The sequence below is a fragment of the Chroicocephalus ridibundus genome, chromosome 23 (genome assembly GCF_963924245.1).
Source record: "Chroicocephalus ridibundus chromosome 23, bChrRid1.1, whole genome shotgun sequence".
NCBI classification, from domain to species: Eukaryota; Metazoa; Chordata; class Aves; order Charadriiformes; family Laridae; genus Chroicocephalus; species Chroicocephalus ridibundus.
Genome location: NC_086306.1, coordinates 6412023 through 6435604, shown reverse-complemented (window position 1 = coordinate 6435604; position 23582 = coordinate 6412023). Strand labels below are relative to the sequence as shown.

Here is a 23582-nt window from a genome sequence, read left to right as displayed (position 1 = left end):
GCTGCAGCAGCAGCATGCAGTGACTGCGATGTTCGGAATCCTGCAAGGGGTCCAAGGCCTGGCTTTGGCTTGTTTCCAAACTGCGTCTGCCCCTTGCAAAGCTGGGTTTATTCTAATGCTAGCGTTTCGGTCTCTGGTTCCTTTACTTCCAGAGAGCATTAACAGTGCAGTGGTTTATAAGCGCTGGCCGTACATGGGGGACTTCAGGGCGTGAAGTAAAGCCCTTTCCCAAAGGTCCCTCTGGGTGTCCTTCCATCTGGTGACTCGCTTTATGCGTTTCCCAGCACCGACCATCCATGGGAAAACAGGACCGGCATCCGTCTGTGCTCCTGGCTTCCCCGCAGGGGGAACCCTCAGGCGCTGGGGGCTGCAGCGAGCGAGCGTGTGGCTGTGTGTGTGCGCCAGCCCCAGCCACGCGTCCCCTGTCCCCTCGCCCCCGCGCCGCTGCAGCGCTGGCACTGCAGCCGTGCAGATCACACGCTGCAGCAACCCGCCGGCGAAAGGGAGGAAAGCGTTAGGGTTTGGCAAACGGCGGCAGCTCCAGAGGCGATGGAGAGCGGGAACGCAGCCCGCAGGGACGGGGCAGAGCAGGAGCGGGATCCTCGTGCCGGCAGCAGACGGGGCAGGGACATGACACTTGTCTGCCTGGGCTAACACAGGTCTAAAGCTGACCAACAGGAGAAATCCAGAGGTCTAGTGGAGGTCACGCAGGGAGCAGAAACCATCCCGTTCCTTCCCTTGCCGGGCTCGGGGTGGCAGGTCCCAGGGACACTTGGGCAAAGCGCCCGCAAGAGGAGCGATGCGGGAGGTAGAACGGGGTGATGCAAACGGCAGAACACGAACAATGTTGGCCGGGCGCCTGTGGCCGCCTCGGGGCGCAGTGTCCGGCCTGTCCCCAGCATGGCGGTGACGGTGGCCCCGGGCTGGGACAGCCCCGACTTCATCATCTCCTCAGCGATGGCTTTTCAGTCTGTTCCTAACTCCCTTCCCATATTAGGCGTAATTTAGCAGCTCCTCTCTCCTCCTCCTTCTCTGCTGTAATTAGCACTTTTTGGCTTGAGTCATGTCCTTTAATCATATCTGGGCTGCAGTCACTCCTGCCAAGGTGAGTAATTCCCTGAGCAGAGATAAAACCCTCCGCGTTCCTTGTGCTTTTGCCAGGTCGAGTGTTCGAGGGATGCGGTGCTCAGGGCATGCACCCGCTGCAGCGTCAGGCCCCGGGCAAGCGCCAGTGCCAGGGAGAAGGTGAAGGCAATTATTTTCTGTGCCCTCCTGTCCCTCCCGAGGGGGAATTGCAAAGCAAACCTGGTTGTTATTAACAAATTGCTTTGAAACCTGTGGCCGAGCCGTGCAGGAGAGGAGAGCCCCACCAGGAGACAAGGACTTGTCTGTAGAAGTGTTGTCAGCGGGGGCAGGTGTCCGTCACAGCCAAGCTGCCGGGGCTGCAGGGCAAAATTCCAGCGGATAGAGAAAACTGAGGATGAAAATGAGCAATCCTGGCAGACACACTTGGGGCTGGAGCAGCCGGCGCTTGAGATGGGACCTGCAGGGTTATAACAGCAGCCGGAGATCCTGAGATGGGGCTGCAGACCTCCCGGGCACTCAAGGAAAGTTGCCCATGAAATATTTTATAGCTTATGAGAAGCTCGTAAGGCAGCCAGGCCCCGGATAATGGGGGATTTTAATTACTTGGATATTGATGGACATAGTAAGTGTGCAGCAAACCACAAAGGGAAACCTGTGGCTAGAGGGGAGCGCGAGACTGATCTATGCACAGCATGTTAAATAACCTAAATCGTTCGGAGCCTCTTCTGGCCCCAGTTCCAGGAGCAGAGCCAAGTATGATAAATAAGGTCGGGGTTGGGAAGTGTCTAGAATACAAATGTTTGTATTCTTGTTCGATTTCAAATATTCAGGGGGACAAAAGCGGTGGCAGGAGTCACAGCAAAGCGCGTGGCTGTGTCCGCCCGGGGGCTGTGAGACGCCCCGGGAGCGGGGCAGCGCTGCCAGCGCCCAGAGGCATCTCAGGAACTTTTGCACAGATTTTTCGCGGTGGAAGGTGACCGGGGTGAGACGCGGGCAAGGCGAGGAGGGAGCCAGAGGCCAAAGCAATTGAGAAGGACGGAAAGTCTGAGCAAGCAGCGTGGGTGGGATGGCGGCGGCCGGGCTGGGCACGGCGCAGGGAGCAGAGGGGAGCCGGGCGGGCAGGGCTGGCCACCGCGCTGCGGGCAGGTCCCGGGACCAACCCGGGCTCCTGCGAGGTTTGGTGGCATGGAAGGTGTGCCCAGGCGAGGTCTCCTCCCGCCACCTCGGGTGCACTCCGGGCTGCCTCCTCCATCACACAGGGCCCACCGTCAGGCATCACCGGGGAAATCTCTGCTTAGTGCAAGGGGGCGACGGGGTGTCAAGAAGAAGGTGGCCCCCCCAGGTCGGGGCCAGGAGTGCCGTGCCAGGGCTGCCGGGCGGCTCCCGAGCTGCAGCTTCGCAATGGAAATGTGTGCATCAGCGCCGCAGGGGCTGCGCCTCTGTTTGCGGTGATAAGACAGTTTTCTGTGTGGGTGGCGCTAATTTGGGTCCGCGGCTGCTTTTCTGGTCGTGGCCGAGGGCTGTGACATCCCTCCCGGATTTGCATCCGCTCCCAGGCTGGGTCTGTCCCGGCTGCCCCGGCGGGCGCTGCCGGCTGTGGGAGATGGTGCGAAATCCTTCTGGTTCCTGGGGAGCCTGGGCAGGTGGTACCGTCCCAGCAACGCTGCCGTGGTCCCTAACTGCGGAGAAATGCCTCTGGGGGCTGAGGTCTGGGGGGGGGCAGCTCTGAAAGGGGGGTTTCCTTTTTCTGAAAAAACATCCACTTTATCAAATAGCTGCAGAAATGGGCTTAACCCTGCCTGTCCCATTGCAGGGTGTCTCGGGGGCGCCCCGGGCTCAGGTTGTCCCAGCCGTCACAGCTCCCTTCCCAAATTTCCTCCGCTCTTTGTATCGCTGTTGGTGGCAGGAGGGCAGTGCCACCCCGCCAGGGCTGGGGGCTGGCTGGGGAACGGCTGTGGGCTCGAAACAGGGCGCAGTGGACCAGAGCAGCAGAGACCGAACATTGCTGCTACACCTGTGGCTCGGTAAAGGTGGCGGAGAGCTGCGTCTGGGCTCACCCCGTGGAGCTCGGGTTCCCCCGGCGCCCGCCGAAAGGGACCCTCAGAGCAGAGCGGGACCCCGGGTCGCAGACCCGTCTCACTGTCCATCAGCCCATCGCAGTGCGGTTCCTTCGCGGCGTGCAAAATGAACGCCGAGCACCGTGTTTGTTATTCCCAAACGTATTGTGGCATTTTTAGGCATAGGCATAGGCATAAATTATTTAAATGCAATGTGCTTGCAGTCGTAACGCACCTGAGACCTCAGATGTCTGCGTCTTGTGATCAGTATTAGACAGCAGTGGTTTGGGAACAGAGAGAAATCAAAGCTCTCGCCAAGCAGCTGTCCCAGCCCGCCAGGAGAGGAGCCGGGAAGGGTCTGTGCATCGCTGTCTGGGTGCTGCGAGCGCGGCAGGATCCTCCCTGAATCCACTTTAAAGGGACCGAATCTGATCAGTGCGTGTGCTGGCGCTGGCTGCGGCGCTCACAAAGCGTTTGTTAAACTGAACCCAAATGTGGTGAGCCCTTGCTCTGTAGTTTGCTGACCTGGGAACGCTGTGGTCCGACTCTTTCTGTGCGGTTTTTAGGCACCTTCCTCAACCCCCAAAAGTAATGAGCTGAAGGTGAGGGTGCAGGGTCGCCCCTGGGCTCTCCAGAGCCCTCCAGCATCTCTCCCCTGGTCTCCCAGCTCCCCTTTTCTCCCCCAAGGCAGCACGAATCCTCCCTCCTTCCTCCCCAGTTGGAGCGTGGCTGTGATGCTGCTGGTCCGGTGTGGGGCAGGGCCAGGGATTGCAGCGGGAATAAAATTCCCCCCACGGGGACCCTTTTCCCCCTCCTGGTACTGGCCTTGGTGTGCGGTCGTGGACGTCACAGCACGCATGGAGCCCACGCCTGCCCCCCGCAGCGCCAGCCTGCACCAGCTCCCTGCAGTCCGGGCTGGGCTTTCTATTTGGCCAGAGTGATATTTATTTTTTTTCCGCGGTCTTAATTTGCTGTTTTCCTGCAACGGTCTGAAATGTAATAGATGAAGACAATCATCAGAATGAAATATTTCCTACATAAAATATGCAGCAGCTATTCAGAAATGAGGATGGAGTAGAATGAGGGCTGCCAGGCAGAGATTTAAAGGTGCTGACAGGTCCCCATAGGTTGTTTACTGACGATGTCTCCCCTAAGCCCCAGTTTTAAGACTGCCTTTCAAAAGAGGGCACAAAATAAAATTTAGCAAGGAGCTTTAATAATTCAAGCTGCCGTGTGCCGAGCTTTTTGTCGCCCTCGTGGGAACGAAGCCTCGTTTCAAAGGACCTTGACTCTCTTCTGATGGTGCAGGAGAAGTGGCACCGCCAGAGCTATTTTTGCACCGAGACACTGATTGGGTGTGAAGCCTGTCTCGGGCGGCCGTGCCAGCAGAACCCGGGCAGGCAAAACACGGAGGCATATGGCCTGATTTCCCTAAAGATGCCGATTCCAAGGAATTTGGGGGTGCGCAGTCGCTGTGAAAGGCACTTTGTCTGAGGCATTTTTCCCTCGCTGGCTGAGGAAACCGTGTGTCCCCCCGTCCCCTGCCACAGCAGGTATTGTTCGCTGAGACTTAAGAATGTGAATCCTGTGTGCCCAAATGTTGCAGCTTTGCCCCTGTGACAACCCGAGCCCTTAATAAACCAGGAGCCGCAACGAAGCTGGCAACAGAGTGAAACCTTATGCCCTAACGCAGCATCCCCAAGCCAGCAGCCGCCTCCTCGACTTGCCTTCCCGCGTGCCCTGCTCGCTTCCCTCGGCTGCTTTCCCCTCTCGCCTGGGTTTGAGTGCCTTCAGCATCGTCCCCATGACCGGAGAGCTGGCGTTTGTCCCCAGACTTTCCCCGGGAGCAATTGCGGTCCCGCTGCGGATGCAGCTTTGTGAGATTCTGCCTGTTACTCAAACCGGGCGGTGGCATTTCAGCGGAAAATACCCTGCCTCGGACCGAAACAAGTAACAGAGAAGCGCTGGGCAGCCCCGAGCCCGCGGGCCGGTAACGGGCTCGCCGTTAGCAGCCGGTGCGGGGTCCGGCTGGCCGGGCCGGCGGGAATCGCTGGCGGGAGCCTGCCTCGGCGGCGTGGGACCCACCGGGGCCGCGGCCCTGGGCTCCTGCGGAACGCGTCTGTTTGGCGTCAAAACGACAAGGCTGGGGGCGGGGGGGGGGGCCGTGTCTGGGTGCCAAAGGCGGCGGGTCGCAGGGAACCCCCGCAGGCGGCAACCGCAGCCCCCCCAGACCCCGCCGGTGGTTTGCGTTACCCGCCCCCCCCGCCCCGTTCCTCTGCTGCGGGGGAGCCCGGCGGCGGCGGAGCCAAAAGCAGGTTTCTGTCGCCACCTCGCGATGGAGAAGCGCCGGGATGTCGCGACGGGGCCGGCCGGGGCCGCGGCTCCGCGAGGGACACGGGGCCCGGCAGCGCGGCGGGTCTGTGGAGCGCCGCTTTACCGGTCCCTGTGTCCCTGGCGCCGTGTGGGCTCCAGCCGGGACAAACCCCGGCCGTGTCCAGCCGCGCCGGCAGCCCCGACCCCGGGGAAGGGGCAGCGAGCCTGGTGGGACGCAGCAAGCAGGGCTTGGATGGACACGGCTCTTCTCGGTGCCGTGGAAGGATGCTGAGCTGAGCCCAGTATGATGGAAGGATGCTGTGCCCATCCCGGTATCATGGGAAGGATGCTGTGCCCATCCTGGTGCCATGGGAAGGATGCTGTGCGCATCCCGGTATCATGGGAAGGATGCTGTGCCCATCCCGGTGCCATGGGAAGGATGCTGTGCCCATCCCGGTATCATGGGAAGGATGCTGTGCGCATCCCGGTGCCATGGGAAGGATGCTGTGCCCATCCCGGTGCCATGGGAAGGATGCTGTGCCCATCCCAGTATCATGGAAGGATGCTGCAGTCCCTGCGTGCCTTTTGGGGGTTATCAGCAGCGGTGCTCTCCTCCCTCAACACCCCAGATCACGTTCCCCATGTCCCACATGTGCACGAGCAGGAAGGGGGCTGCTGAGAGGGTTTTGGTGAAGGTCTCTGCAATCGGATTTTGGCAAAACCACACCCGACCAGTTTGGCCTCCTGCACCCGCTTTGAGCAGTGCCTCGCAAACCCTCAGGGCAAGTCAGACACTTATTGTCCCTTCCCTGGTGGTGTCCCTGACGCTCTTCAGGAAGCTGAAGATGTGGGACCCGCCGGTCCCTTTGGTCTCCAGTGCAGACGGGGGCTTCCCCGCGGAGGGACCAGCCCCATCGCCCGGCTCTGCCCGCCCGGCTTTGGCTTTGGCTGCTGCGATGGTGATGTACTTGGTGACGATGGTGATGTGGTAGGACCTGAAGTCTGCCAGTGCAGAGACGCACCGGTTGAAAGCCGCGCAGAGCCCTGCGTCTCCAGAGGAGAGGACGTGCTGCTTCAGGGAGGGGGCACGGCGGATCTCCTCCACAAAGGCTCTGTGGGGCGGGGGCATGTAGTCCCTCATCCTGTGCAGGAAGGCGTCTGCAAGACACCAGCAAAGGAAGAGATAAGTTGTGGGCGAGTGGGTTAAAGCAGCTGAAGCTCTCAGAGGCCAGACGGGAGCACTGGCCTGCAGGGACCACGGCGCCAGGTGGTACCAGCAGCCTGCGCCGCCCCCTGCCCTCCCCTGTGCTGTCTCGGTGCCTCCGATTAATAGAGAAAGAAAACCCATATTAGGGCAGTGCTCCATTAGGGTCGACCTTAACCCTATAAGGCAGGTTTTAGCCTTTGCGCTCAGCCTTTTGGTTTTGGGTTGTTTGGGGTTGGGTGGTTTTTTTGCTATTAGAGTGGTTTTGCTAATTTCTGATAAACACGTTCTGTCGTGGGCCAGACTAGCGCGAAGCTGTGTGAATGGATGAGCTCAGATACTGGCAGGATGCTGGCGAGCTCTGCTCCCATGTATAACATCAGTAAAAAGTTGACACGCAAAAAGCAAAGTCTGTTCATCTGGGAATTTATAGCGGTGAGGAAGTGCCTGCCAGAGCCTCCTTTATAGACTTCCTCCCTAACGAACCGGGCAGAGCCTCCTCCCGGCCGGCCCCACCAGGATTTGCGAGGGGCAGATGGCGCGTGTCCTGTCGAGGGGCAGATCCGGGCACAGCCGTGGGAATCGCTCTGTCTTGGTTCTTCCCTCGCCCCTTTTTGCTTAGGAAAAAGGAAAAGTGCGTGACTTACTGCTCTCCCCGCTGTGCCGAATCCCCAGGAACTCGTCGAAAGCGTGAAGGACGGTGCTCTGCGCCGCGCTGCCTCCCGAGTACGCCATGGGCTCCTCAGAGACACCTTCGTAGACCAGCCCCTGCGGCATGGCGGGGTTGTCCTTCCAGCTGGGGGGGAGACACGGGGGTCAGGCAGAGCGGCCGGGGGCGGCTGGTGACGGGGGGGCTGCGAGACGGGACCCTGGGCTGGCAAGATTGAGGGAAACCTTCCTGACCCGGCCCATGGATCTCCTCCCCCTCGCTCGGCCTTGGCGTGTCCTCACTCGCCAGATAAACTCGGAAATCAAACGCTGCGGCGAGGCGCACGACAAGGCCGTGGGTGTAGGGAGAAATCCTGAATTATCCCTCGCCCACGAGGTAGGGATGGTTCTACGGGATCGCCGCACACTGGGGAGCTCCCCACGGCGTGGGGCCGGGGGGTCCTGGCTCGGGGGGCGCCGCGTGGTGGTTTGCACCCGCAGAGCGGCTTTGGGTGTGCGAGAGGGGACAGTCCCTTGTCTGGGAAAAGTCAGATAGCAGCATCTAACATCCTAATTCCTTGAAATCCCGGTGGCCGTTTGGAGAAGTGGGGTTGCCTCTGTGGCAGATAGAGTTGCCCAAACGCTCTTCCGAGCCCTTGAAGTTTGTACTTTGGATTTTTGTCTGTTCTTGTTACTCTCGTTTAAAGACGACGCAGGACAGCCTGCCTTTATTTACTTCGGCAGAGAACCAGCCCGTAATGTGATTTCCTCCCTCTCGTAAAGCTGCTCGTCCTCAGCAAGCCCAGGAACACAGGGCCCCCCCCCGTACACCATTAACTCACAGCTCCTGGCATCCCGCTTTATCCGCCTGTTGGGCAAAAATGGATAAATGCTCGCTCACAAATGGAAAGAGGACTTATAATTTCAGAGAGATAATGGGCCTGGCACAAAAATATCTCTTGACCTTGTGAAGAATGCCCCATTTCATGAATCTTTCAGTGCCGGCTGCTAGGGCTGTTTGACTGCTGGAGCAGATTTTGCACAAAATGCAGAGAAAAATAGATTCATTATCAAATACCACAATATTTTTAGCTCTCCCAGGGATGTATTTATAGTAACCTTTACTAGTGGGAAGTTCTTATAAGCAGAAGGGAATTTAAAAGGCATGTTTTTCCAGGCTGATGACCATCAAGACGAGGTCAGCTTGGATGAAAAATGAGCGAAACCTAATGAGGATGCACGGAGCCTTTTGACTTAGGAATGCTGAGATTTGCTGAAGAGAAACAAAAATAGAACCCCCCTGAGAAGCCCGGGAGCGGAGAGCTGGGGATGCTCCAGCCCCGCAGGGAAGGTGAGGGATGGCCAACCCCCAGCGCTGGGCTCTCGTGGCTTCGTTTCTGCCTTGGCCAACTGACTTTTTTCAGTATTTGGGGGATTGGGTTTTTTTAATTAATGGGATTGTAATGGAGCAACACCAAGAAGCTCGTTCTAGATGCAGAGTGAAGAGACCCCACTCAGCTTCGCAGCTTTGTGTGCACTGTGTTCGAAGTAAAGAGAAATTAGTTTTTTGCTGTCAAAACTGCTCCGGCCAAGAGCAGGAATGATTTGGAGGGACGGTCTTGGGGCCACCGCTGCCAGACACAGCACCGGTTCCTTCCCCACCCCCGGGGACCCCGTACCCCATCTGGGCTGTCCCTTCCCCACATCCCCTGCTGCCCCCGGCCCGGGAGCTGCCCACACGGTGGCTTTGGAGATAAAGGCACCGCACTTACCCGGAGAGAAAGATCCGAATCACGGCGTAAAATACTGCTGGATCCACGTAATCTAGGAGGAAATCAGATCATAGATGTTACTGCAGGCAAAAGGCAATTATTTCCCTCTGCCTCGGCGTTTCCCGCATGGCAGTGCTCCCGCTTCCTCCCGCTCCATCCCTCCGGAGAGATTCTATGGGGCAAATACGAGCACGTTTACGCTGACATGTCTGATGAGCTAAAGCGTGCTCGGCGACGTGAGGGCAGGAGCTGCTGTTACCGTGCATCCGTTTCAACGCCTTGCTCATGTCCCCGATGGCCTCTGCCAGCTCCTGCAGGGCTTGCTGCAGGGTCTCCTCATCCAGCTGCAGGATGGCACGAATGGCCCGAACGATTGCCTGCCGGAGGAGAGGAGGGAGAGCACGAAGTGGTGAGGGGGCTGCGATGTCTGTGTACCTGCTGCCCCCCCTGCCAGCTCTGCCCCTTCCCCTGGCCTTTGAGACAGGGGCACCTCGTGGGTGCCTGTGCAGGGGACGGGGGCACCTCGCGGGTGCGTGCCTACGGGCGCTCTCTGGGTGAGGGAAGATCTGTGGGGCACAGCAGCAGGGAAGGCCCACGCCCCCCAGCTGGCTCCCACAGCAGTGCCCTACCTTAATGCCAGGCACGGCCGCCTTCTCCACCAGGAAGGTGACGAGGATGAAGCCCCGCAGGCTCTCTCCCCCGGGCAGCGAGATGATGGTGTCCAGGTTCCTGCAGGGGCGACCGGCAGAGCAGCCGAGCGCATGGGGGTCAGGAGGGCTCTTGGTCGGGGTTTCCCCGCACGCCCCGGGAAACGCTGAGCCATCAGAGCAAAACCCTCCCGGCTCCAAATCCTCTCACCTGCACCCCGGGCGGAGAGGAGCTGGCACAGAGCAAAAGGGGATGGGGCTGCTCTGGTTTGGGGGGAGCTGTGACCCTCCCCACGGACTCACTGGGCTAACGGTCTGGCCCGTGGGGGCCAGGCTCTGCATGGGCTCCAGCAGCCCACGGTTCAGCCGCAGTCACGGCGCTTTGCTGTTGTTGCAGTGGCATTTGCGTGCCAAAGGCTGAGCTGTTTCTGTCGTGCTCGTATATCAAGAGATAGGTTCGACCTAAGCAGAGCCCCGCAGTGTTGGAGTGCTAAGCCAATTCAAACAAAACTAATACTGTTAGAAAATAAATAAGCATCTTAAATACTTACTCGATTTCCAGAGACCTGAAGGCATTTTGGTTATTGCCAACAAATGCACAAGAAGAGGAGAGAGAAAGAGAGACGTTATAAATCGTTACAGCAATGGACTGTGCTCTGTGGGAGAAAAATGAGTCGCTGCCCCATGGGAAGCTCCGTCCCCGGGGGGGACGGTCCCGGGGGCAGCCGTTTCCCCACTGGGCGCCCGTGTCTGCACCCGCGGCTGCAGCGCCGGCAGCCCCAGAGACCACCGCTCCCCCCTGCAAGACCCTTCCCCAGACCTTCTCCATGAGACCCCAGTGGTGGGGGGGGGGGTTCAGTGGGTTTTGGCAAAACAGCAGCAGTTTGGGGACTGTTTATCCCCGTTGTGCTGGATGGGACCTGCCAGCAGTTTACCCGTTGGGGTCCTTCCTCCTCCAGTTGGCCAACACAAAGTCCGCATGGCTGAGGATGGGGGGAAGCCCGAGGGCCTGCGAGACCTCCCAGAAGGGGATGGCGAGATTTCGGGGCAGGACCTGAAGGGCACAAAGCACAGGAGAAGACGGGGACGCTGTCAGGCTGGTGAAAGGTGCCCGGGCCAGGCAGGAGGGGTCACGCTCCTGCTGCAGCCTCAGGAGAGGGGCTTTGCTCCCATGGGATGAGTCCCAGCGGAGCAGCATCGGATCCCAAGGAGCGGGTGAACCTGTTCTGCATTGCTTTTACCTTCACGCTGCCCTCCTCGCCCTCCTGCCAGATGTAGCCCATGGTGATGAAGCTGAGCACCAGATGTGCCAAGTGCAGCTCCTCGCGCCCTCGGAGGTGCCGGGTGCTCAGCTGCGGCATCTGCCAGAGAGACCCTTGGGAGCAAGGGGCACCGCAGGCAGTGCCAAGGGCCCCCACAGTGGGGGCTGCCCTGCCAGCCAGGGAGAGACCCTTGCTGGGCCCCAAAATCCTCCGTTCCCTCCCCCCTCTGCAGGATTTGTTATTGATTTGCTCGTGCTGGTTGTGGGCATTGACAGTAAACTGCAGCATTGTACTCAAAAAGGCGTCCCTCTCCCGGGGCCGGGGGCTCCTGGAGCTCCTCGGTGCGCAGTGTGGCCGGGATGAGCCATGGCTCTCGTGACAGCTAGAGGGTTTCCCCTGCCACCGCATGCCACGCTCCAGCCCTCGCGGCCTCGGCTGCCCGCGCTCCCTGGGGTCTGCCGCAGGGGTTATTTCTGTGCCGACAGACGCGGCTTTGCTGTTGGTTTGCTTTTCCATGCGTTCAGCAGACACTGCTGTGTCCGGCCAAGGTTTGAGCACGCCGGAGCGAGGAGAGGTAACACGGTACCTGGTGGACTTGTGAGCGGAGCCGATGGCTCGCGATCAGCTGGGGCAGGTCGTGGGCAATCTCCATCCAGGGACCGTAGGGCGCCGGCAGCTCTGTCTTGGTAGAGAGAGGTGAGAGGGGGGCTGTAAACGCAGGGGGACTGGCAGCACACGGTGTCCCGAGGCTGTGGCTCTTCTCTCCCCCGGTTCCTGAGCAGCTCAGGGTGCAATGGGACGGCCAAAGTGGTCCTGCGCCGATGCAGCTCTGGGGACCAGAGCGTCCCCCAGCGAGTTGCTGCAGAGGCAGACGGAGCCCACCCACCCCGTGCTGGGGTACGGGGGGGTGCCGGGAGGGGAGCAGGAGGGAACAGAGGGCTGGAGATAAGCTTGGGTAAACTCTTCAGAGTTCAGGCTGGCTGAGAGACAATGTCCAAACCCGCCTGCTCCGCTCCCCGCTCTGGCTGCGAGGGGAATCGGGGGAGTGACGGCAGCCGAGGACGCACGAGAGGGCCAGAGTGGGGCCGTGACTCGCCATGGGGCTGGGCAGCCCCGGGGAGGGCCGTGTCGGACATTGCCTGGCCTGGGGGGCTTTCACTGTCCTGCTCCGTCGCGTTTGCAAAGGTTTTCCTGGGGCTCTGGTGGGTCTGCGGTCGCACCTGCGGGGAAGGGAGGGCTCCCCCCTACATGGTTCCCCCTCTTGTAATACCAGCCTGCGCGATCGTGAAGTAATGGATGATAAACAAGGATCTGCCTGTCCCTGAGCGCGGCCACTGCCAAGTGAGCACGGGAGACCTGCAGTCTGACTGCTCGCCGCCTCCTCCCTGAAATCCTGCAACGCCGAGGCCAATGTGTGAATTGCAAAGCTCCTTCTCCTCTCCCCTGGGCCACTCGCTGCAGCCAGTTTAATCATTTTTAAAGCGAGGGGTTTGTCCTATGAAACTGTCTAAGCCAAAACAGCGTGTGCCTTCCTCATTGCTTTTTATAAACTGTTATAGAGCAGCATTAACTTGAAGCCCAACCAGAAAGCCGCTCACCAACCCCTCTATTTTTCTGTTCTCGGTCTCCTGTAGCACGCAGCCGCGATGGCGCAGCCGTCTCCTACCAGAGGATGGGGAAGAAGGAAGCCGTACTCCTCGGAGAGCTGGAACCTGGTCAGCGCCAGTGGCAGCGGGGTCTCCTCCGTGCCCTCGCCGGTCTCCATCACCGGGCGCTGCCCGCAGGGCCGGGACATGCTCTGGCTCAGCGGAGACGCGCCGGCTGCCCCGCTCCCGGTATGTGCTGAGCCAGCACCACGCGCCCCGGCCACGGGCACGTACCTTGTCCTGGGGGGAGCCGGTGTCTGGCCGCCCAATGGCCAGAGGGTCCGAGCAAACACGGTTAAAGGTTGTCGATAAGGAGTTGTCGTGGAGCAAACATTGATCTCCGTCCCCGCGGGCACCCACCTATGGGGAAGGCTCAGGGAAGCTCCCTCGCCGTGGGCAGGGGCTGTGAGCTGTCACCCCCTGGGACCTCCCCCGGGAGCTGCCGGGATGCTCCGGGTCGCCCTGGGAAGCCGCGTGGAAGCGGCCCAGGGTGCTGGTGGCAGTGCAGGGACGCTGGCTCTGCAGCTGGCTTTCCCCAGGGTCCTGGCAATGCCAAACTCCTGTCCCGTGTCCTGTGCTGGGTCTGCAGGACAGGAGGGTAATTACACCTCCTCGCAGTGAGGGTCTGTGGGCTTCTGACCTAATCGCGCTGCACAGGAGCAGAACTCCGGCCCGTTGGGTGGTTACTGCCGGGGAGGCTGATGCCCCTGTCTGGCTGGAGACGAATGAAACGAGCCTGAAAGGGCCCCCGTGGCGGAGGCGGCTGCTCCAGCGCGGTGCTGCCTTTGTCCCCCCGACAGATCGGTGCCCTCCCTGCGGTGGGTGCTGCTCCGTCGCAGCACGGGAAAGCGCAGGGTGGCAGCGACGCGGTGCCGGTGCTGCTGCTTCTCTGCGCCCCCTCCCCTGTGCTTCTGCCTGCGGTCAGCTGGGACCAAGGGCCCTGACGTGGGGGCACAACTGGGCACGTCCTTCCCGAGGGAAGGCTGGAGGGGTTGTGTTTGCGGGGTGTGCCGGCGCTGGGCAGGGCACCCCCAGCCCACCCAGGTGTGGACCACACGCAGCTCCGTCCAACGCCTTTATTAATGTCCGTGGCGCAGCCCCGTCCCCGGCTCTGTGTCCAGCTCCGCGTACATGTCCGTGTCCTGTCTGTCGCTGCCCTCCTCAGCCGCAGGGCTGCACGGAGACCCGGAGCGGTGCCTCAGCCCCGGTGTCCCCCGTGTCTGTCCCAGCCCCGCTCCCACTCGCTCTCCTTGTCTGCATCGGACCCAGTGCGCTGTCACTCTCCGTGTTTACTGGGACCTGCAGCTTCTCCTGTATCCTACTTTTCCCCTTTTCCAGTCCGAATTAGCAAACAGAAAACCTATTTCCTCCAGCTCTTGCACACAGACAGTGTGCTCGGTGCCAGGAAATCCACTCGCAGTTTTGCTCCTCCTACATTTGTGAATTTTAGCCACCTGTTTGCCAGTTTCTTCCCTTGATGACCAACACACATTCCCAGTTTACCAACAAACAGTTTCTGTCTCCCAGGCACCACTTCCCCGGCTCTGCCCAGGCTGTAAATCCCACTCACCAACTTTTACAGTAATTCCGTGCCCCCTGCCTGTCTCCCACCCCCAGAATGGAGGATTTGCATTAAGTAACTAACATCACCTTACCCATCCGTTTGCGACCCCCTCCTTGCACAGAACCTTTTCAGCCGGCTCCACTTCATAATCACGACGGTGCCGCAGATCAGGGCGAGGAGGACGCCGCCGAGGCTCAGCAGCAGCCAGATCTTCATATACCTTCTTTTGATATCGTCTGGGGAGACAAGCAAAGGTACGGCTCCGGGTAAAGGCCGGGCGATGCCGCGGGCTGTCTGCTCAGCCGTGAGAGCCGCTGTTGTGCCCGGTAAAACCATGGGGCACCCAGAGCCTGTCCGCGGCACTCACCGGGGCCCAGGGCACTGTCGGTGCTCCCGCCAACGGAGGACCCTCGGGTCTTGCACTGGGGGGGGCTCCAGCCCGGGTCGCAGTGGCAGTTCTTCAGGTTATTGCACACCTGCCAGGACCAGGGAGGGCAGAAAACATCCCTCATTGTAAAAACATCCTGAGGACCCGTGCTCCATCTCCGCGGGACTGCTGGTCCCCACGCGCCCCTGCTCTCCTCCGCGTACCCCGCGCTGCGGGCACAGCCAGCACCCCCTGGCCCCCTGAGAGCCCGCTCCGCCTTCCCCTGCGCCCCCACCACGCCGCCCCTCCCCTCGCACAGCTACGCTGACGGTTCCAACACCGTGTCAGTTATGTGCAGTTAAATCCTCTCCAGATACTCTTTTCCAGTTTTCTACTGATCTAGACAAACAAATACTCCAAGCCGCTTTGTCTCACTTATTTTGCGCTTGGGACAGACGGTAGGGGGGGAGCCTCACTTAATTCCTACCTCATAACTCGTTACCGCGTGATGCTTTCAGAGGCCAAGTGTCAGCCCAAACCACAGGTCTGGGCAATTCGCAGCCGAGCCCCAGGGGGCATTTGAGAGAACCACTCTCTCTTCAGCAACATTCCTCAAACCAACACCACTAACTTAACTGCCTTGCTGTCACTTACTCCGTGCCCGTGGCATTTTTCCTGCACATTGCAGTCATACTTCAGGATGGAATGGGGGTGGCACGTGCCGTTGATGCAAACCTGAAAAGACCAAAAGGAAAAAATTCCTGCTTGGCATCTTTTCACCACCCTTTACCACAGTCGCCATAAGTCTAAAAAGGATTCCTAGCCCTAATGAATGATCAAAAGTCAATAGCAGAGGCAATAATTATTAAAAACGTAAGTATAGACCACCTTTAACTCATTATGCAAAACAGTAACTATTTCTAAAACTGTTGTGGTTGTGATCATTCTATGCCATTTCCAGGTGCTTGTGAATATTCCTTACCTTTCCGGGACCACATTTTGTGCCTTCTTTCACCAGGAGAGGATCTAGCACCGTGGGTCCCCGCATAAAATCGAAAGACACGCACAGATGTTCTTGCACTTGAGCATAAATTATGGCGCCCTTGACTTTTGTGAAAGGAATACGATTCGGGAATATACATACCAACTTCCCACATCCCAGATTCCTAAAAAATTTGTTAGCACAATAAATGAGAACAGTAAACGCAGCATCTGATTGATCGCAGTGCTGGAGACATTGAGGTGCACAACCTGGGGAGGGGATTTAGACAAAATCAAAGCATAACAGTGGCATTTCAGAAGAGTTGAATCCTTGACACCAGGGAGAAGCTGTCCTACGAACCCTCACAACGCTAAAGGCCAGCACAGTAGGTGTGTGCCGAAGTCACCTTTGGAGGCCTCCAGTTTCTCACAGCGCTGTTTCTCTAAAGAACGCCGAGAGCGCATCCGGCCAGTCAGTTCTGCCCAGCAAGAGGAAAACATACCGAAGGCAACCTTCTCACAGATTATCACTTTGCATCGACAGTAGAGAGAAGCACAAATCAAATAAATATTCCCAATTCAACACTTTACATTCCCTTGAAACCTACAGCCAGGAACAGGGCTGATAGCCATCCTTTGGGTGGTTGCCACAGTGGCCAAACCTATCCTGCTGACTGTTGACTTCTTCATAACAGGCCAAAGGAGCATTTTTTGCACCTGGAAGTTTAGAAATAACACTGGTTACCACTGAGGGTAATACAGACTACGAGACCTCTGTTGTCTCTAACACTTGTCAGTTCTCGCCTCAGTTTTCCTTTGGACAGAGGAATACTTGGCTATCGCTCCAGTCCCATCTCTAGCCACCTCTGTTTGGGTTGTGGGACAGATCTCCCAGGGGTGGAACGGCCTGACCAGTGCGAAACACCTTCCACAAGGGCATCAGGGTATGAGGAGGCAGGGAGGCGTGCGTGGCTGTGCCAGCCTGACATCCCCATGGAAACCATCACGTCTGCTGATGGCCCGTTCCCCTCCCCACAATGTGGGACATCCATCCATCCATCCATCCATCCATCCATCCATCCATCCATCCATCCATCCATCCTGCAGTCTCCTCTGCCCCTCCCTACACCACACAGTCCCGGCTGTCCCCAACCTCCCCAGATTCACGCGAGAGAGAGGGTGGGCACCCATGGTGCGTGGATGCCACCTTCTGCCCTACGCCAGCCCTGGAGCTCGACGTTAGTGCTCGTGGCAACCAAGCAGCCTCTCACCTCTCCCGTAGAGCTGCCGGCACTGCAGGTCTGGAGACCGGCAGCGTCCCTTGTAGCAGTAGCCGGTGCCATGCTCGCAGCCGTGCCCATCCTGCACGTACAGGTCGGGGGGGCAGGACGCGGAGGACCCGTTGCAGAACTCGGCCAGGTCGCACTGCGCGTCGGCGGCGGGGCGGCACGGCGAGTTTTTCCGCTTGAACTGGCAGAGGAGGCAGAAAGGATTCTTCTCGCCGTCCCTCTGCACCCACCGGCCTGGGCCCCGCTCGGCCCCACACAGCCCCTGCCGACGCCGCCCCCGAGGAGACACGTCCGCGGTCCCTCGGGACCAGCTCTGGGGCACCCAGCTCCTCACACGCGTGTGGCACTGCCCAAGACACTCTTCCCCCAGCAATGTCCCTCCGGGGGGTTCAGGGGGCTGAGCTGGAAAGCCCTTCCCCGGGAATCTCTCCGCAGCAGAAAGTTTGTCTCCATCCCTCGGCGTGGGAACATACTGTTTCTCCAAAACTACGTAACTATCTTGTGACAATTATAAAGATGTGCCTTACCTGACATCCACTACAACATAATCCAGAGATAAAACGCAGCACAAATATCACTAGGTCTTTTGAAATGCCCGTCTGAGCAGAACCAGAAAGCTGGTTGACGGCACTACTGTAGAAACTAGTATTGCCCCAAGGCTTAAAAATGGCTTAACTTGTGATAATTATGGACACACCTTACCCGGCAATGTTCACAGCATGGTCCCAAGGAGCACTGCATTCCTGCTCTGAAGTTACACTGGGGGGTACAGCATGTGTCTAACGCACAGGCCTGCAAACGCACCAGAAATCATTATTTGCTGCAAAGGGCCCCATCTGCAGGAGGACTGCTTGCTCCTAGCAGAGCGGGTTCCTCGGAGGAGCCGAGGGAAGAGCAGCCGCGCTGCACGTCTGCGTGGTACCACGGAGATGCTGTAGCCAGCACCTGAGCCCACTCTCCGGGGCAGAAGACAGCGCAGCCCTGCGCCAGGGCACGCACCCACCTCGGCCGCCCCGCAGTCGCACTGCTCGCCCGGCTCCACCACGCCGTTGCCGCAGATGGTGACGCGGTAGGACGGCTGACGCAGAGTGTGCCTGATGAAGGGGCAGTTCCTGTTCCGCTTCAGGAAGGTTTCAAAGTCCCTGATGCTGCAGTTGCTAAAGGCTTTTGCCCCACTGACACGTCTGAAATAAAGGAATTTTCCATGTATGTGTTAACACATTTGCCCCTGTTCGCGCTCTCAAAAGCTCTGTGCGGTCCAAGGACGTGCTCAGGTGCTGGCACGAGGCGCAATGGTCCCCTGGGTGTCTTTCAGGTCAAGTGCCAAACGAGATTCTACAATGCATTATTAACGGAGACTGAGAAGCATTCAGAAATGTCCTGCCTGTGAAAAGAAAACTTCCCATTTCTCAAGTCAAATCACTACTTTATACTTTATCATTCCTATAGTAAGAAGACCTCCATTTTTTCTCTCACAATGTTTCAAGTTCCTTTCAGGATATGGCTCTAGAGATGCTATTTTACAGTATATTCAACACGCAATCATTTTGTAAAACTTGGTTCAAATCGCGTATGACTAATAACACAGGCAGTAGTGCTGGAAAAGCACGCTTTCCCATTTAAAGCAAATACGACTATTACTTCTCAAAAATATTCACTAAAACAAACATTGCATTTTTTTATGACTGAGATAATAAAACGCAAGGCCAAAATATCTCAGGGTTTCTAGTAATTAGAACATGTTTTTATTTTAACTCCTATTTTCTCACTGGCTATTCTTTTCCCAATACTAAGAAAATCAGATCTGAACTGACATTCAGCTTGACCGGTCTCTTCATGTTGGTATCTACATATCCCTGTTCCCACATGCACACACCCCTGTGTCAATCCGGCCCCTCGGGCCTCGGAGGGGATGCTCCGCCGCGAGCGGACTCGGCTGGGCTGCGCCCCCCACTTGCCCCTAACGCTCTCAAAGACCAAAAGCGTTTGAGCTCCCCAGCGAGCGCGCGGGCAGGTCGCAGGCAGCGCTGGCTTACCGAGCTGGCCTTTATCGCACTGACAGGCACTAGGCAGGAATTCAGATTTCCAGACATTCCATTTCTAAACATTGACACTCAAAAAAAGGAATGGGTCTTGCCCAGCCGAAGCAAAACACGCCCAAGCCACCTCCGATGAGGGGACACCCTGCCCACCCCCGCAGCCCCCGCAGCGTGCCGGGACGGGACCGGCCGACTCACAGCGCCTCCAGGGTCATGATGCAGACGCTCCCGGGGCAGCGACATTCTCGCGGGTCGTCGTAGTTTACGCCCAGGCTGCGTGCCAGCAGCTGGGCCAGGAGGGCGGAGAAGGACTCCAGCATCACGGCCCTTTGGTACTAGAGGCAGAGAGAGCGGGGCTGCCGCGGCTGCCGAGACCCCGGCGGCACCCCAGCTCCGGCCGCGGCTGCTGCCGCCCGTCCCTGTCCCTGCCGCCCGCGGGGGACGCGCGGGCTGTCGGGGCGCAGGTGACACCGTACCACGGCCACTGCGCCAGCAGCGTCTCTCTGACACGCCTTCCCCAGAGCCGTTGCACCCACGAACTCCGCTCGGTCCCTGTACCTGCAACAGCCGCGCGCTCACCGGCCGCCCAGCCGGGACCCCCGCCGCTGCCAGCCCCGGCCAGGGGCAGCTGGTCCTGCCCAGCTCGGGCAGATCTCACTGTACGTTCGCAATACCTCACCGCGTTCTCGCTCAGTTTTTACAAGAGGCATCACAGTCATAGCAAGTTCTGTTGTTCAGAAGTACATGCACTTGGCAGGTTGTAACTCCCTGCTTTTAAATAACGACAATAATTTATTCTTACAGCAGCAGATATGGCACCTCGTGGGGGTGCAGAATGGGGCTGGTCTGCTTCCACTTCAACAGCCGCGCCAGCACATCCCCTCCGCTCCCCGTTTTCTTAAGTGTACTGTCATCCATCCAGACCTCCACGGCGGACAGCACAATGGTTAGATTGAGAGGCCTGAACATCTGAAAGTTTAGCAAGAGAAGTGGCTGCTCCCATGTGTTTCATTTCAAGTGCTGTTTAAATGTTTGTTCTCACTAGCAGCCACTCTGCCGCAGGAAAACAGACAGGAGCAGGTGGCAACTGATGACTGCTTTGTCCGTCTGTCATGAAAAAGGTGTAGGAAATGTAAAAACGACACAGAAGTGTGTCCAAAATAGAAAAAAACCAATGGTTCAGTAAGCAGGATCTAATAAACCCAAAGACAACCTGAGCTTGAATAGAGATGTTAAATAATAAAACATACAGAATACACAAACTTGTCCTTGTCTGCATTTTTTAGGTTTCCAGGAGGAGACACTGTATTCCCTGTCAAACGCTCACCCAACCGTGTACGCTGTGTACTGCACAGGCCGGGAAAAAATCCACGCGCTCCCCTGAGACAGGGAGACGGAAAGGAGCCGCGGGGGCGGCGGGTGCAGGACGGTCCCTCGGGGCAGCAGGAGCTGCGGGACAGCGCGGTGCCCTCGGGGCTGCAGGAGCCGGCACCGCTGGCCTCTGGGCAGCACTGCGCCAGAGCAGGGTTTGTGCGGGACAGCGAGGGGTAGAGTCCCCTCCACACCTCCTGCCCTCGTCTGGGCGAGCCCCACACAAACTGGGACCTCTGACAGACTACGGCAAAAAGTCCAAAGCTAAAAAGCTGAGATTCCGCATTTCCGGAAAGCACATTTAATTATTATTTTCTCCAAAATTAGACAAATCGCACCAATACCTATCCATTAGTAGGCTGAAATAAGCCATCAGAATTTCCATCTCAGTACGTATAAATCAAAACACTTACAGTGTTGAGCAAGCTGGAGATCTGAACTATCTTCTGTGTCACAACATACTCGTCTGCACCCAGGTAGTCGAACTGAAAAAGGACACGAGATTCTATCTACGGGGTTACCACGATCTTTCTCAGGGTGGCTCCCAGCCACTGACATGTGGCCACCAGGCGCAGAGCGTGCAGGGCCAGGCAGGACCACGGCGAGGCTTTACGGCAGCTCGAGCAAGGGCAAAGCAAACACAGACCGGGAACCGACCGACACAGACTTACCAAAGCCCTTTCCAAAACTATGTAGAGTGCCATCTCCCTCCGGTATTTGGACTCTGACTGGAAAAAAAAATATTCTTCACTGTTAATAATTCATTTCACTAATTTAGTCATGAGGCATCAGAAATGATGACTTGTCTGAGACACTAAACCTTCCAGAAGGCATTGCCATCTGCTGATTTTGTTTGCAGAGCAGGAAGCAAAAGCCGTGTACGAAGCCTCAGGACAAGGCTGAAGCCTTTCGCTAATGACGCTGGCTCTCGGCTAAGGTGACCAGCGGGGCCCTGGGACACGCACAAGAACCCTGTGGCCGAAGGAGCCAGCGCATCGCTGCCGACCGTCTGCACAGAGTGAGAAATATCCCCGCTTTTACAAATCCATCCATAAACCCTGTAGCCCCTGGTGAGGCCTCTCATTAGGCACTAGATGAGTAACGACCCACGCGACACCCCATCACACACACTGGCACTCCTCAACCTGCCCCCCGTCCATCCAGACACCACCGGCCAAAGCTCCCTGCGGCATCGGAGCCCTCCTCGTGTGACGGGGACACCGGCCCCACCGCGGGAGCAGACGCCCACTCACTCGGTCCCCTCCGGGGGCTTTGCTCGCCATCTCCTCTGCTGTCAGCCCGCCCGGCCCTCCCTCGGGGGGGCTGGTGGCCAGGAGGGAACCCGCCGCCTTCTCGTTCCTCACTCGGTACACAATGTATTCCAACCCAGGAGAATGACCCAGGGGCTCAATCCCGTAGCTGACGTTCTCAAACTGCAGCAAGCCCCTGCCACAGTGATGGTGTGTCATTTGTCACCGGCCATTTGTCACCAGCCCCAGCCCCAGCTGCCGCGGAGCGAGGCAGCCAGAGCACGAATGGGCATCGCCGGGGGGTGGCGGTTCCTTACCGGAGCCCCGAGCAGGTGCTGAGGGTCACTGCCGAGCTGGGGAAGCCCTCGACGTACCCCCGGTAGTGGCAGCCGCCCTACATCACGACAGAGGACGAGGAGCCACTTCTGTGGCCATGAAGGTAACCCCAGCAGGTGATGGCACAACAAGGATTTTGTGGACAATCTTTTTTTTGCTCAAGTAATTAAAACCAAATCTTAACGTGAGGATGTGGCGTCCTCATGATAAGGAGCTGCCCTGCCCGGTGCTGAGCCGTGTCGCTGGCGCTGGGGGCTCCCCTGGTCTCTCCATAAGGAACAGTAGCCACGGAGAGGATTAGAAGCTTTGAACTGAGCAAACTCAGGAACTCCCAAAACCTTCACAAACATGAACCTGACCATGCATTTGCAAGGAAAACTTTTTATCACCCCAGCACCTCCTGCCGTGATTAGGAAGCAAACGTGGAGGAAGAGGGGAAGTGCTGCTCCCCTGCGGTAACCAGTGACGTCCCCCAAATTCTGAACAGGGGGGCGACCCTGGAACAAGGCAGCAGCAGATCTATCAAGCAAGTTACTGTTACCTTGATACGAGGCGAGTCAGAGCGCAAAGATCCATTCTCGTTGTACGTGTAAATCCTGAAATCATCCGATATAAAGAATCTAGAACAGGAAACCAATAAAATCCTCTGAAAATGCTCTGAAATGGTCAGAGTCCCCAGCCCAGCAGCCGCCAGGCGAGGCAGCGGCAGGGCCAACTCACTGCTGCTGCAGGTGAACGGTGTACGGCCTCCCCTCGATCTGCAGGACGTAGGACGCCACATCCTTGCGCATGTGGAAAAGCCGAGAAAAGGAGAATGAGGAAGGAGGACCATGGAAAAGCACGCTCCGAGGGTAGCGCAAGCGCTCAACAGAGCGTGGTCCCCCCCATCACCGGCACAGGCAGAACACGATTTCCTAAAACTGTCCCTCTGGCAGTCACCCCTCGGCTGTCGCACACCGCGTTCCTGCGTGTGTATATCCACTCGCACACAACCACCGCACGCTTCATTACTTAAGTACCGTCTCTCCAGCTGGTTTTGAGAGCAGCCGCTCGGGAACCATGATGTGCAGCAGCATTTGCGAACCTAGAGAAAGAATTTGCTTTTTAATTATAATCACAAGTTAGTATCACCACGGGTGTGCCCGTCAGACACAGTGCGAATTGCATGTGCCTGTGACAGGCACCTTTATACCCACATGGAGAGACGTGGTCTCTACCTGGAGAGGTTCACCAACGCTACTTTCTACCCTAATACCATTCGCCCACGGTTTATTTTAAAGTATCCAGACACTTGTGCAGAAAAAACAAAATTATGTGCACTTGCTACTGCTGGATTAGAGGTGTGAATATGAGCATTGTATGATGGGAGCACGAGAGCGAGCTCCAGCTGAACAAACCCACCTTGCAGGAACAGAAACGGGGCTGAGAGCGGCCGGGCACCCCCACACATCCACAACCACGCGAGAAAAGCCCACTTCGGAGGGAGCCACACCACCTGCTCCGTCCCCGCGAGCATCCCCGTCCCCACCGCGCAGCTGCCGTGATACAGCGTCACACGCCAGCGTATCGACAGAGCCCGGCCACCACAACCGGCCCGCAGAGAAAAAGGGAGCCAGCAGCGGCTGCAGCCCCTCAGCCTCCGAGAGCAGGATTTACCCCTTGACAAAAAGCACAAACTAAGTGAATATTAAACCCTTCCACAGGGTTGCTGCTGCCAGACGGGGTGCCGTGCTGGGAGGACAAAATCATC

General features: G+C 58.0%; 2 protein-coding genes across 2 annotated transcripts; both read right to left on the bottom strand.

The window, feature by feature from the left end:
• Positions 1-3861: 3861 nt before the first annotated feature.
• On the bottom strand, positions 3862-12786 carry LOC134526562 (indoleamine 2,3-dioxygenase 2-like). Its single transcript, XM_063358543.1, has 10 exons — positions 12656-12786; positions 11576-11671; positions 10969-11088; positions 10663-10781; positions 10279-10293; positions 9710-9809; positions 9340-9457; positions 9081-9132; positions 7308-7456; positions 3862-6614 (listed from the first exon to the last, which is right to left on the bottom strand). Exons 1-10 carry the CDS (start codon positions 12782-12784, stop codon positions 6244-6246), a joined length of 1269 nt encoding a protein of 422 aa, XP_063214613.1. The 5' UTR covers positions 12785-12786; the 3' UTR covers positions 3862-6243.
• Positions 12787-12840: 54 nt separating this feature from the next.
• LOC134526561 (disintegrin and metalloproteinase domain-containing protein 18-like) lies at positions 12841-23283 on the bottom strand. Its single transcript, XM_063358542.1, has 20 exons — positions 23234-23283; positions 22852-22916; positions 22553-22614; positions 22374-22452; positions 21814-21890; positions 21500-21692; positions 20918-20974; positions 20660-20731; positions 19678-19844; positions 19352-19433; positions 19074-19210; positions 17840-18020; positions 17539-17628; positions 16819-17017; positions 16156-16264; positions 15549-15732; positions 15221-15301; positions 14567-14675; positions 14291-14435; positions 12841-13808 (listed from the first exon to the last, which is right to left on the bottom strand). The coding sequence occupies exons 1-20, from the start codon at positions 23280-23282 to the stop codon at positions 13715-13717; spliced, it is 2232 nt and encodes a 743-aa protein (XP_063214612.1). The 5' UTR covers position 23283; the 3' UTR covers positions 12841-13714.
• Positions 23284-23582: the final 299 nt, after the last annotated feature.